Genomic DNA, 13,879 nt, shown 5'->3' with positions numbered 1-13,879 from the left:
CCTCCACGAAGAGGGGGAGCGACAAGATGTAGTGGAAAAAACAAGAGAATGAAAAGTGGAGCCTGATGATGCACTGAACGGGCGTCGTCTCAGGACACAGGTTTAACAGACGAGCCAAGAGGGTGGTTTCTTGAGACGGCGTCTACCCCTAGGGAGGATGCTGGGAACGGGGCTGAGATGGCGGCAGTAGCATAAACTCAGTAGCATAAACTCAGTTGATAGGTCAGCAGCAGAGTCTGAGGGGGCTGACTCTGATTTTGAAATAAGTTCTACTGGGGGGCAAAATGTGATCACAGCAGCATCACGTACATTGGGAACTGTTTCACAAATGCATCAGTCAGTGCAGCAAACTTGATATGAGCCTTAATTCACGTACACAGAGCGTGTAGAAGAGTGCTGCTCCATGCACTGTATTTCGTTTCAGTCATGTTTGTCATGGCTTTTCAAGTGTCTTTCAAATTATTCACATTTTCAAAATATGTATTTATTCATTATAAAGGTAGACAAACAGGTTCAATCCCCAAATGCCAACAATAGCCAGGGCTGGTCTGGGCCAAAACTGGGAGCTAAGAATTTGATACAGGTCTCCCGTGTGGGTAACAGGGGCCCAGCTATTGGAGCCATCACCTGCTGCATCCCAGGAAGCTGGAAGTGGGAGCAGATCCGGGACTGGAGGCTCAGCACTCCGAAATGACATGCTGGGTTTTCCAGTAGGAGCTTGACTGCTGCACCAGAGGTCTGCCCTACGGCCACCTTAATTGTAGGCTGAGTGCTAGGACAGTGAGTTTATGTGAGCTTCAGTAAAAGTGGTTTCCCTTTCAAATTGGCCTCTCTTCTCTGTGTGTGTCTCAAAGGTGAGTGACTTCACGTGGAGCCACGATGGGACTCAAGCACTTATATCGTATCGCGATGGGTTTGTCCTGGTCGGTTCTGTCAGTGGACAAAGACACTGGTCATCTGAGATCAACTTGGAAAGTCAGATCACGTGTGGCATTTGGACTCCTGATGACCAACAGGTAATGCCTCTGGGATGGGTGAGTAACGTTGAAAGCAGAGGAGCTGAGAAGGAAGGAGGAGGTGGGAGCAGGGGGCGGCATGAAAGCAGCTTAGAGAATCAGAGGAAAAGAACAACGGAAGTGTCCAGATAAAAGTTACACAGAAGGTTAAATGAACCACGGATTAGAGAAGTAATATTTTCCACCAGTGTTGTTAACATTGAATTTGCATTTTAATTATATAAAATGTTTATACAAATTTATTTTAAATCTATGTAAATAACCAACCAGTAAATGAGTAATGAATATAAATACGTAATTGAAGACAGAGTTTACCTGGCAATAATAATCAAGGGAAATGCAAGGCTGAAGGAATATTTTTCACATTAACAAAAGTAATACTGATGACTTTATTGATCATGAAATACAAATCAGCATTCTGATTTATTGTTGCTAACAGTGTAATCAGTAGAGCTTTGTGGGAGTGATTTGGCAGAGTACATCAAAAGTCTTAGACATTGTTACCCCTTTTGTCCTGATAGTAGGCATTTTTTTAAAAAATATTTTGTGTATTTGAGAGGTAGAGTCAGAGAGAAGAGACAGAGAGAAAGATCCTCCATCTGCTGGTTCACTCCCCAAATGGCCTCAACAGCGGAGATGGGTGATCCAAAGCAAGGAGCCAGGAGCTTTTTCCCTATTTCCCACGTGGGTGCAGGGCCCCAAGGACTTGGGCCATCTTCTGCTTTCCCAAGCCATAACAGAGAGCTGGATGGGGAGAGGAGCAGCCGGGACTAGAACCAGTGCCCATAGGGATGCTGTCGCCGCAGGCAGAGGCTTAGCCTACTGTGTGGCACACTCTTAAGTGCCAGCCAAAAGAAACAAAGTAGAGGAAGGAAGAGTTGTAGTCATTAAAGCTTTGTATATGATAGTATAAATGGTCAGCAACCTACTTCTTTATGAATAGAAGGTTAAGTAAACTGTGGTATAACCTCTTAAAATTATGTAGTGTTCAGTAAGTTATAGACTGTGATCTGAAGATGATGTAGAATATGAAAGAAGTCTTATGATGTTGTAAAAAAAAAAGTGTACAAAATGTTACATGTGGTATGTTGCCACATTGTGAAACAACTGAAGAGATCCATCCATACAGGAAAAAGAAATAGAAGGAAAGAAATCAAAATGCCACAAGTAGTTATTTTATGATGGACCTCTGGTTCATTCTTCAAAAATGAGTTTGGTTGTCTTGCTTTTTATTTATTTCTATTTATTTGAAAGGCAGAACGACAGAGAGAGATCTTCTCTTCACTGGTTCACTTCCCAAGTGCCTGCAACACTTGGCCAGGAGCCTGGAACTCCGTCCTGGTCTCCCACGTGGGTGGCAGGAACCAAGCGCTTGGCTGTCGCTGCTGCCCGCCAGGAACGTTGGCAGGAAGCTGACTCAGAAGCACAATGACGTCCCCAAGGGTGGCTTAACCCGCCGCGCCACAGCTGCTGCTGGCTCATTTCTTTAAGTGTTATTTCAACATTTTCTTTAATTTACCTGTTGATTTTCATGATCAAATATAAAATAACTGGGGCCGGCACTGTGGCATAGTGGGTAAAGCTGCTGCCTGCAGTGTTGGCATCCCATATGGGTGCCGGTTATTGGGGCCATCTGGAGGGCGAACCAGCAGATGGAAGACTTCTCTCTCTCTCTCTCTGCCTCTGCCTCTCTGTAACTCTACCTTTCAAATAAATAAATCTTTAAAAATATATAAAATAACCTAATAAAATTATGTATCACTATTTTTAAATATAATCGTTGACTAATTAAAACCTTTGTAAATATGAAACTTGTGTTTTCCAAGTATAGCAGACTCCATAAAATGTCAGAACATTTCATATAAGATTCAAGTTTAATATTGGTAATAGGATAAATGTTCTTTTGGGGCCTGTGTTTTTTCTCAGTGAATTCCTCCAGTCACTGTATATTTACATCATGTTTGCATTTTCTTCAAGTAGACAGGCAATTTTTTTCCTCTTGAAATTAGAATTATGAGATTCATGAAAAGACTTTCCATTCTTTCCTCACTTTTCTAGTTATGCATCAGCATTTTGGCGTATTTATTTCACTTCTTTTTAGGTTTTTACTACCCCTAGACTCTTATTAAGGAGAAGCTGACTGTGTGACCTTGCGTGAGGCACCTAACCTCTCTGGCTTCAGCTCACTCCTCTGTGACAGGCCGGGGATTATTTCCTGCCTGATTCCCCGGGCTTTGGTAGTGATCCGACAAAGGAACAGAAGTGAAAACACTTAAAAATGTAAGGGAAAGTCCTGGCTTAAAGTGCGCCTTCCCTTGCCCAGAGGGATGGACCTGGGGCACTAGCCGTGACGAGCTGTGTCAGCCGTGTCCTTAACAGACCGCACACCAGTGTTGTGACAGCCCAGGCCCCGGGGCTGCAGCAGTGAGACATGGCTCCTGCCTCTGAGGTGCTGCGGCCTGTGCCGGAGACAGACCTGGGAAGTGTGCACTGCTCTGTCACATGGAGGCTGCTGAGGAAGGCAGACGGACTCCGAGGGAGTGTGCACACGTTCTGCACAAGCGCGAGGCAGGATGCACCCCAGGGACTGGTTTGGTGCTGTTCTCACCAGCTGGTCGGAGTGGAGGTAGCTGGAGGAGTCAGTGGGGCCATGGCCATGGGAAGCTTTGAGGCCCTCTGTTGTACCTGGATTTGGCTGTGTAGACCACGGATGTGAGAGCCCCTGTAGCGCTCGATGGGGGTTCCTGGCCCATAGCCTCTGACCTGTGTCTGCTTTTGCTCATGGGTGGGATTTGGCTCCAGGAGAGTGCTCCAGTGTGTTTTCAGAAAAGATTTGTAAATCATGCAAGCATTCAGCATAGGGAGAAGACTGTGGGGTCCTCTGTCTATCCTGTTTGAAAGGTGACCTGGCAAAGTGATACTCCTCTTCTCTTGCTTGGTTTGAACATTGCTAATGCAGAGAGTGTGAAGACCACTGAGACAACCAGCCTGATGTGTGTAACTCACTGACCCGGCCCAGCAGCTGGAGTTGGCTGTGGAAAGCAGCACCAGCGTGGCTGGACAGGCGATGTCAGGCCATTCCCAGAGAGCCTTCCGCCCCTACGGTGGAGCTAAAACAGCTTCCAGAGAAAAGCCCCTCCGCACATCTTGAGATTTTCCGGATTGTAATGCAGTTCCATGGCACTTGCGATCCATCTTTAAAAAATACAAGCAGTACGGATTTTGCAAGCATCCAGTTTTAATTTCTAGCTATTTTTCCATTTGTCATCTGTTTTCCTCACTACAGAGCAACAGCTTATATAGGCTTTGGGGGCTTATAGACTTCTTTGAATGACTGTCAGGTGGAGATTGTGAATCCTTTTCTGGAAAAATGTGCACATGTGATGTATGATTATGTGTCTCTTTCCATCCTTGAATTCCCCTTCAACCCTGAGCCAGATGGGTTAGAGGTGGTCTTCCATGAACTTCCTGATGCTCCCTCATACGTTCAGACGCACAATAAAGGTAAACAGATATTCCCTCCTTAAATTTGACAGCTAACATTTGGTCAGATGTGTGCTTTCATTTCTTCCTCTCTGACTTACTCCTGCATACACATATATTTGTAGTATTAGTTTTGAAAGGAAGTTGTAGACACCTGGCACATCAGCCTTAAATACTTTCAACGTATGTATCCCAAAAGGTCGTCACCCACACCAGTGATATTGTCTGGACCTGAGCTGTCTTCGTGTTTCTGTAGTTGTTAGAAAATGTGATTTATGTACGACTTCTCCCCGCCCTTTTACTTTTCAGGAGCAAGGGCCAGTTTACTCCAGCGGTTAGTGGTTGCATCTCCTAAGTCTGGAGCGGTTGTCCCTCTCTCCTTTTGTTCAGTAGTGGTTACCTCGTAGACTGTCTCGGTGTTTACCCGTAGTGTCATGTAGCTTCTGTGAGCCCTTAGGTTTCCTATAAACTAGAAGCTAAGTCTCAATTTGTGTTGGATTAAACATTTTGCCAAGAATACTCCATTGGTGATAGTGTTTTCTTTGCACTGAGCTACTCTAAAAGGCATATAATGTCACATTACTCCACTTGAAGATGCCTGAACTCAGTGGGGCTTTTGTGAAAAGAAAGTTGTCCCCTCCCCCCAGCAGCACATTCTTAATCGTTGCAGATGATATGCTTCACTTCAGGCTAAAATTCATCTTCCGCTAAACTTCAATAGGGAGTTTATATAAAGGACGGGGGGCTTACAGACTGGAAGCCCCAGATCAAAGTGTTGGCAGCTTTGGTTTCTGCAGAAGCCCCTCTTCTTGGCCTGCCCACAGCTGGCCGCCTTCTCGCTGTGTCTTTCCAGGGACTTTCCCTGTGTGGCTTCTTGGTATCCCTTACTCTTCTGATAAGGGCAGTGGTTATTTGGATTAGGGCCCCTAGGACCCTATTTTAGGACCTCAGTTAACCTTAATTACCTCTTCTCATATCACATCTCTAGATGCAGTCACACGGGGGGCTCGAAGCCAGGGGCCAGGAATTCCATCCTGGTCTCCCATGTGGCGCTTCGGCCGTCTTCTGTTGCTTGCACAGGTGCATCAGCAGGGAGCTGAATCAGAAGTGAAGCAGCTGGGGTTTGAACCAGCTCTCACGTGAGATGCCGGTATCACAGGCAGCGGCCCAACCCACTACACCACATGCTGGGCCCCCACATGTGAATTTTGGGAGCACGTAATTCAGCCCATAATAGATTGATTAAAAATATTTTGGAAAATAGAAAATTGACGGAGAAGCTGGTATGAACTCTGTTGGCTATATTTGCAATGCATTTATCAATGAAATTATTTATCAGGCTTGGGCAAAACAAAAAAAAGGAATGACATGAATAGAAAATGTCAAAAAAGAAATTTGTATCTGCCTTGAAAAGCTGTGGGTTCTGAGCTTGTGCGGGGTAACACAGCAGCCTGGGTCCTTGCAGTGCTGCACCTGGGAGACAGGGCTCCGAGTTCTCTGTTCGCCAGGACCCAGTGCCAGTGGTGGGCAGAAGCGCGTGACACAGACATTTAAAAATATCCTTCCAGCCTGGTCTAAGTCTTAGGTTTAGGCTGATGGTTCACCTCGAGAGCCTTCGTGAGTACTCTGTTGAGAGCTTGAGATGTGTTTCCACTAAGGAAGGCAGAAATGCCCATACGCTGTCCAGTGTGTTCCAGCTGTGGGCAGGGCTCTCCTAGGAGGCCAGTGACCAGCTAAAGTGTCTGTGTCCATACTAAAAAATAAATAACTTGCATCTTTTGCTATATTTGCTTTTATATCCATTGTTTTTTCTTTGCTGTATTTATTTTTAAATTATTTATTTATGGGGGCCCACATTGTGATGCAACCAGTTAAGCTGCTACTGAGTGCCAGTTCCAGCTCCTGCTACTCCACTTCCAATCCAGCTTGCTGCTGATGTGCCTGAGAAGGCAGCAGATGACAGCCCAAGTGCTTGGGCCCCTGCCACCCACATGGGAGACCCAGATGGAGTTTCTGGCTACTGGTTTTGGCCTGGCCCAGCCCTGTCCGTTGATGTCCATTTGGGGAGTGAACCAGCACACGAAAGACATTCTCTCTCTCTCCCCCCACAACCCTGTTCCCTCTCTGTCTGACACTCTGCCTTTCAAATAAATAAGTCTGTGTCATATTTTTTTTTTAAAGATTTATTTATTTGAAAGGCAGGTTACAGAGAGCAAGAGAGAGACAGAGATCTTCCACATACTGGTTCACTCCCCAGATGGCCATAAAGACCAGGACACTGCTTGGTTTTTAGCTTTTTTTTTTTTTTTAAGTATATTCTGAAAATCCTCTTGGCATAAAAAAATGTTTCTTTAGCAGAAACAGGTGCAATTACAGTTGTCCTCAATTTTCTTCCTTCAGTATTGTTTTGGTTGAATGGCAGTGCACTTAAGATGTTTAGAAAACAGGTTGTTCTTTGTTATCTTTGAACTCAGATCCCTGATGAGTCACTTGATGAAGTATTCAGTATAGATAAGTTCCAAAATAAGCTAAGTAAAATTCTGTCTGAATTTTACATTAAACAGATTAGGAGTAGAAGATGGGAGGGAGTTACACACATTGGGTCTACCACATATGCCATCTTAAGGTCAGTTTATTAAGGTGGTATTAGATTTCCTTCACATGACTTTATTTAGCACCACAGCATCCTGAATTCAGTGTTTGGCCAGATGGCTAAGCTACAGAAATGGATCTCAGGGTTTCAGGCGGCATTCTCGGTCCGAACCTGGCTGCCTGGCACTGTCAGCATCTTGATGTGTGCTGTTGCACAGGTGGGCACCACCAAGACAAAAGCTCTCCGTGACTGCACTCTGCTCCGACCCCTCTGAGCCATCATCAGCTGAACATCGCAGCCCCTCAGGACTGCCCACCCCTGTACACACAGAGACTTGCACAAGACTGGCACCGTTTCTGACAGCTCACGTCTGTCGCTGGAGCTCCTGCCTGGCAGAATTCCAGACAGCTAAGAGAACTGACTGTTCCAGCCATCACCTGAAGGCAGGACCCTTGTCCCAGTGTCCTTGAGAGAACAGGGGCCCAGTTTTCGCAGCCCCAGTTAGCAATCCAGGGGCTGAATCCGTGTGTAGGACCTCCCCCTTTTCTCCCCCCATTCCTGACCTTGCTCCAGACCCCCTGTGGCCACCGCCTCACCCTTTAAAATTCTTGGTGAACATGTGTGCTTCCTCCTCTGACTTGTTTCTGGCTGGCTGGTTGTTGGCGCCTGTCCCAAGCACTGTGCACTGCCGGCAGCGGTACAAGCCTGGAAACCCTCCTCTGCCCCTTTGTTGGCCCCCTGTCTTCCTCACTTAGAAACGTAGCATTTTGAAACAGAAAAGGATTTTTTTTATTTGACAGGTAGAGTTATAGACAGACAGAGAGACAGAGAAGAAGGTCTTCCCTCCACTGGCCCACGCCCCAAATGGCCGCCACTGCTGGCGCTGCTGTGATCTGAAACCAGGAGCCAGGTGCTTCCTCCTGGTCTCCCATGCAGGTGCAGGGCCCAAGCACTTGGGCCATCCTCCACTGCACTCCCGGGCCACAGCAGAGAGCTGGCCTGGAAGAGGAGCAACCGGGACTAGAACCCGGCGCCCATATGGGATGCCGGCACCGCAGATGGAGGATTAACCACGTGAGCGACGGTGCCAGCCCAGAGAAGGATTTTAGAGTAGAGGAAACTTGACTTTGAGGGAGGCAGAATGAACTAAGTAAGGAGTGAAAATAGGACCAGACCACCCACCAGGTGACCCCCAGTCCTGACTTTTGGAAACAAAAGACCATTCCCCAATAGGCATGGACTGTCTAGGACAGATGACAGACAGGACTGACAGGTGAGTGTGCTCTCAGGCCCTCCCACCCACACCAAAAGTGGGCATTCATCCCTTAGGCCTTTTGATGTACGGGCTCCCTGGGCATTTGGGCCTTACTTCAAAGACCTGATGCAGGGCTCTGTTCCTGAATGTGTCTCTGCTCTGCATTCAGAGCCTACCTAAGTGTATTTTTCATGGTAAAGACCCCTCCACTGTCCTCTAGCCAGCCAGCTGCGTCCCCTGAGGTGTGACGTGTTTCCAGTTACTTCTGTATCTTTCTGGAGATGGGTGAGTTAAAGGCACTCGTACTGTCTTGTGCTCAGCCTGTTGTCTTCCACCCACAGAAATTGCTGTGTGGGTGTGTCTTAGGTGAATGAACTTCAAAATGCCGCCTGAAAGATTTGGGGAAGAAAATTCTAGTCATGGGAATTATTTAACATTAAGTCCAAGGCCTGCGGCAGTTAGACTTCTCCTTCTCAGAAGATCTGTAAACACAGGACAGTCTCTCATTTTTATGGGTTACTTTATAAGTGATCTTTTCTATAACAAAGAGATGAAATAACTTCAAAATTACACGTTTAGCCCAAAGATACAGATTTAGATGTGACTGTTACAGTCAACTGTGAAATTACATTTTATCCCTCATTTTAAAAAAGCAAAACAAATAACTCACAGGCAGTGTTCTGTTAGTTAAGCAGTTCTGTCATTCACAAGTGTCGCTCCCCCTCTTCGTGGAGGAACGACACTGAACCCTGCCTAGGCTTCATATCCGAGTCACGGCACCATTATGTCGCTCCCCCTCTTCGTGGAGGAACGACACTAAACCCTGCGCTGTTCTTTCGTCTGCTCGGCCCTCCCCGGGTTTGCTGCTGGTTCTTCCCGGGTTGGCTACCGACCCTTCCACCTCCGTGGAAGGGCGGTTCCCCCTGCCACATTCCCCACTTCCGCGGGGGAGCGGCACACCGCCGGCCGGCTCTCTCGGGGGCTGCACAGGTGTTCCCCTTAGATGTTCCCCTTAGATGTTCCTCGTGCATGCCGTCTCTCTCCTCCTTTATAGTCCTCTTCCACCAATCCCAACTCGGCTGCCCACACGCTGAGCACGCTGCTCTCCAATCAGGAGCAAGTCCTACAGTTTATTGGCTGAACTGGAGGCAGCTGTGTAGAAGCTGTTTTCTCCTCTCCCAGCGCCATATTGTGGGAAAGCAGATGCACAGAATAAGTCTTAATTCCAGTAACTTAGTCTAGTCCGGGTTGCTCCCCACAACAAGCGCCCTCTTTAGGTGCCTGGTCCCTGAGGTGCGCCATGTTCAGCCCGGCCCTTGAAGCACGTTTGAAGGCCAGGTTCCAGAACCCGACGGGGCGGTCCTTCACAGTGTTTGGTGTTTGTTCCCACGGTACTGCTTCAGAGCAGGAACACTTGCTTCTGAGGTCGGAAGGGACGTGGTGGCTGCTCTTCCACTCCCCAGTCCTCCAGGCCTGTACAGATGTTTGCCCCAGAGATTAACAGTTATGGAAGCGTGTATTTTTGAAATTGAAATTTCCCAACATATTTTTTCCAAGAATATAGATTACTGGTACCCAGAGGTAAAGGTAGGGCTGAGATACTGTTGCTTCCAAAACAGCTGCCTGTTGAATGATTTTGTATCCTCTTCAGATGCCCTTTTTGTCTGTAGCTTGGTTCATTTTAAGCTACTAGTAAAAAAAATTGTTTTTATTTAAAAATAATTGCACCTAAAGATAATTTAGAATGGAATACAATGAAGTTAAGGGGTTATATATGGATACCATAATTGCATTGTTATTAAGAAAAAACACCTTTCAGGGCCAGTGTGGCTTAGTGGGTAAAGCCACCACCTGAGATGCTGGCATCCCAAATGGGTGCCAATTCATTTCCCAGCTGCTTCCATTCCAGCTCCCTGCTAGTGGCCTGGAAAAACCAGCAGAAGATGACCCAAGTATTTGGGCCCAGCCACCCATGTGGAGGTCCTGGGAGAAGCGCCATGGCTCCTGGCTTTGGCCTGGCCCAACCCCAGATGTTGTGGCCATGTGGGGAGTGAACCACCAGATGGAAGATCTCTCTCTCTCTCTCTCTTTCTCTCTTTCTCTCTTTCTCTTTCTCTCTTTCTCTCTTTCTCTTTCTCTTTCTCTTTCTCCCTCCTCCCCCCTCCCACCCCTCCCTCCCTCCCTCCCTCCTTCCTTCCTTCCTTCTCTCTCTCTCTCTCTCTCTCTCACTTTGACTTTCAAATAAATAAATCTTTTTTTTTTTTTGACAGGCAGAGTGGACAGTGAGAGAGAGGGACAGAGAGAAAGGTCTTCCTTTTGCCGTTGGTTCACCCTCCAATGGCTGCCGTGGCCGGCGCGCTGCTCTGTTGGCAGGAGCCAGGTACTTATCCTGGTCTCCCATGGGGTGCAGGGCCCAAGGACTTGGGTCATCCTCCACTGCACTCCCTGACCACAGCAGAGAGCTGGCCTGGAAGAGGGGCAACCGGGACAGAATCCGGCGCCCCGAGTGGGACTAGAACCTGGTGTGGCGGTGCCGCAAGGCGGAGGATTAGCCTAGTGAGCCGCGGCGCCGGCCTCAAATAAATAAATGTTAAAAAAAAAAAAAAAAAAAAACCCTGCACTCAATGAATTCAAGGCTAGAATGTGAACTGAAACCACGGAGAGCCATTAAACTGCTCCGACCGGACTCCCAGGTCTGTGATCCTGATGTACACGTGACACCGGGAGCTTTGTCACTGCTCTTGAGTGGAGCCTGCAGCCCACCAGAGGAAACAGCAGTGCAACTTATGAAACATGTGTAATCCATTGTTGAAAGTGTTTAGAGTGCCAGTTTTATAAGCATTGGTGTCTGGTTTAAAGAAGAAAGGAAAGAGGTGGCTCCTAGGGGCTGGTGTTTTGGCATAGCAGGTTAAGCTACACCTGCAGTGCCCGCATCCCATATGAGTGCCGGTTCAAGTTCCAGCTGCTCCACTTCCCATCCAGCTCCCTGCTAATGCACCAGGGAGAATAGCAGAAGATGGCCCAAGTACTTGGGCCCCTGCCACCCATGGGGGAGACCCAGATGGAGTTCCAGGCTCCTGGCTTTGGCCTGGTCCAGCCCTGCCATTGTGGCCATTTAGGAAGTGAACCAGTAGATGAAAGATATATTCTGTCTGTCTGTCTCTCTGTCTCTCTCTACCTTTCAAATAAATAAATCTTATAAAGAAAAAGTTGCTCCTTCATTTGTAGGAAAACTTGGGGAAAGACCAAAGATGAGGCATTCGTTTATTAACATCACTGAGCAACCACTCATGGACACCATCTGAGAGCCTCAGGTGCAGACCTGTGCTTGAGTCGCTGTGGTTTACCGGAAGCCAGGCTCACGGCACAGTGAGGACCGTGTGATCCTTTGTGGTGGGTCCTGCAAGCCTCTGGCGACATCTGAGCACCTGTAATGTACATGATGCAGTGCCGGGCGGTGGCGATGAAACACGAGCCGTCTTTGCTGGAAGAACCTGGTTGTCTGTGTTTCTTGGGGGAAGGATGCAGCCGGGCATCTGACTGTGGACTGTGGACTTGGAAGGGCCTGTGGGGGAGATGGTGGGTAGGCAGTAGGTGTGTGGGAGTCTGGGGCTCAGGAGGGAGCCTGGCGGGGAGTCAGCTGTGATGGGTTCCTGAGGCCGACCGTGCGCTTGTGATCTCCTTGAGAGAAGTGGGCCTGGGGCCAGCCCTGAGGAGCATGACAGGAAGACGCCTTGCCTGAGAAGGAGCCCTGTGGAACGTCTGTTACTTGGCCACGATTGGGAGCAGAAGCAGCAGAGACGGATGTCCCTGTCAGGCGTGTATTCAGTATCATCAGACTCTGTCTTGTTCTGCTGAGGGCCTTGCTCACACGGCCTTATCTCCTTGGAAGTGATTAAGCATGGAAAGAACTTGTAACGGTGAAGATGTTTTACAATCTGATTCTGTTTTATCAGCGTTCTTCAGTCGTCTCTGACGTACTTGTTCCAAATGCGAGTGACCTCTCCATCATAGCTTGACAGTGCGTTAGTGCCTCCTTCCCTTTTATCCATCTCCATGGTGGCTTAGTCTTCCCTGGGAGCTAGAGCTGAAAGGGTTGATGGTGGGGTTTGGGGGCTGATTTGCTCTAATGTGATGCTGAATGCTGATAACTCATTATAGCACCAGTTCTTTGTTCAGGAATTATATGTCTGCTCCCTTATCTCCTCATTCAGAAAAATGCCCATGGTACGTGATGACAGCTCTGTGCAGACATGGCCTTCCTCCCATCCTCCCTCTGCCTTCCCCCCTCAAGCACTTCCTGCTGTGTGTCAGACACAGTGACAGGTTCCGGGGAGAAACTAGTGAGCTCATAGGGTTTGGGTCTCAACTCGGGCTGCCGTGACAAAACACCACAGATTGGGCGGCTGGAACATCAGACGTTGATGTCTGCAGTTCTGGAGGCTGGCAGTCCAAGGTTAAGGGCTGGCCAGTTCAGTTCCTGGGAGGCTCCTCCTTGGCCTGCAGGTGGCTCCCATGGCCATTCCTCACTGCTTATGGGTACAGAGAGTACAAGCTTAGGTCTCCCCCTCCTCTTACCAGGGCGCTAATCCCATCCGGGAGGGCCTGCCCTCGTGACCTCATGGGAACCGAATCAGTTCCTAGGCACCTCGCTTCCAAACACCATCAGCATGTGAATTTGGGGTGCAAGTAAACATTTAGTCAAGAACAGCCTGTGCCCTCAAAGCTTGTAGTCTAACAAAGGAATCAGAAATTAAATAAACACATAGAAGATTGTGAGAAATGAGCCAGTGGCTGCTTTCCAGTGAGCATATGGCTGGGGAGAAGAAAAGCCTGGTTCGGCCGGCGCCGCGGCTCACTAGGCTAATCCTCCACGTAGCGGCGCCGGCACACCGGGTTCTAGTCCCGGTCGGGGCACCGGATTCTGTCCCGGTTGCCCCTCTTCCAGGCCAGCTCTCTGCTGTGGCCAGGGAGTGCAGTGGAGGATGGCCCAGGTGCTTGGGCCCTGCACCCCATGGGAGACCAGGAAAAGCACCTGGCTCCTGGCTCCTGCCATTGGATCAGCGCGGTGCGCTGGCCGCGGCGGCCATTGGAGGGTGAACCAACGGCAAAGGAAGACCTTTCTCTCTGTCTCTCTCTCTCACTGTCCACTCTGCCTGTCAAAAAAAAAAAAAAGAAAGAAAGAAAGAAAAGCCTGGTTCCGAGCGCATCAGCGTCACCTCGGGACTCCCACGTGCCGTCTTCATCTGAAAGCTGGAATTTGTGCCTCTTGGTCAGAGCTTTCCCAGGTCACGTTCCGTAGTTAGCAGCATGGGGAACTGCTCAGCAACCCAAGCACGTTAAACACCTCTCTCTTGCAGGGCTTCAGCAGGCTGGACCCGCGCCCCGGCTCTCATCCCTGTGCCTGTTTCGCATGGGGGGGTTTTGTAGATGTGCTGGCCAGCGTTTTATTTTATTTTTTTTTTCTGTTGACAGCCAGAATTTCAACTTTTACTTAGATGAATCTCACGGGGTCCTTGGTAGTTTGGTCTG

General features: G+C 48.4%; 1 protein-coding gene across 4 annotated transcripts in view; it reads left to right on the top strand.

Moving 5' to 3' along the window:
* The window catches only part of TULP4 (TUB like protein 4), a 248,179-nt gene that overhangs the window by 190,415 nt on the left and 43,885 nt on the right, over nucleotides 1–13,879 (top strand). For 3 of the 4 annotated variants that reach the window (XM_070073328.2, XM_051855193.3, XM_070073329.2), the window contains one exon: nucleotides 855–1,016. The exons of the other annotated variant lie outside the window; for it this stretch is intronic. In XM_070073328.2, the coding sequence (XP_069929429.1) occupies nucleotides 855–1,016 (162 nt within the window). The remainder of the gene's footprint in view (nucleotides 1–854; nucleotides 1,017–13,879) is intronic. 4 annotated transcript variants of the gene reach the window in all.

Source organism: Oryctolagus cuniculus, chromosome 5 (genome assembly GCF_051225735.1).
Source record: "Oryctolagus cuniculus isolate XC-2025 breed Fujian yellow rabbit chromosome 5, ASM5122573v1, whole genome shotgun sequence".
In the NCBI taxonomy this organism is placed as follows: Eukaryota; Metazoa; Chordata; class Mammalia; order Lagomorpha; family Leporidae; genus Oryctolagus; species Oryctolagus cuniculus.
Note: the sequence above shows the minus strand (reverse complement) of the source record. Positions and strands in the feature narration are given on the sequence as shown.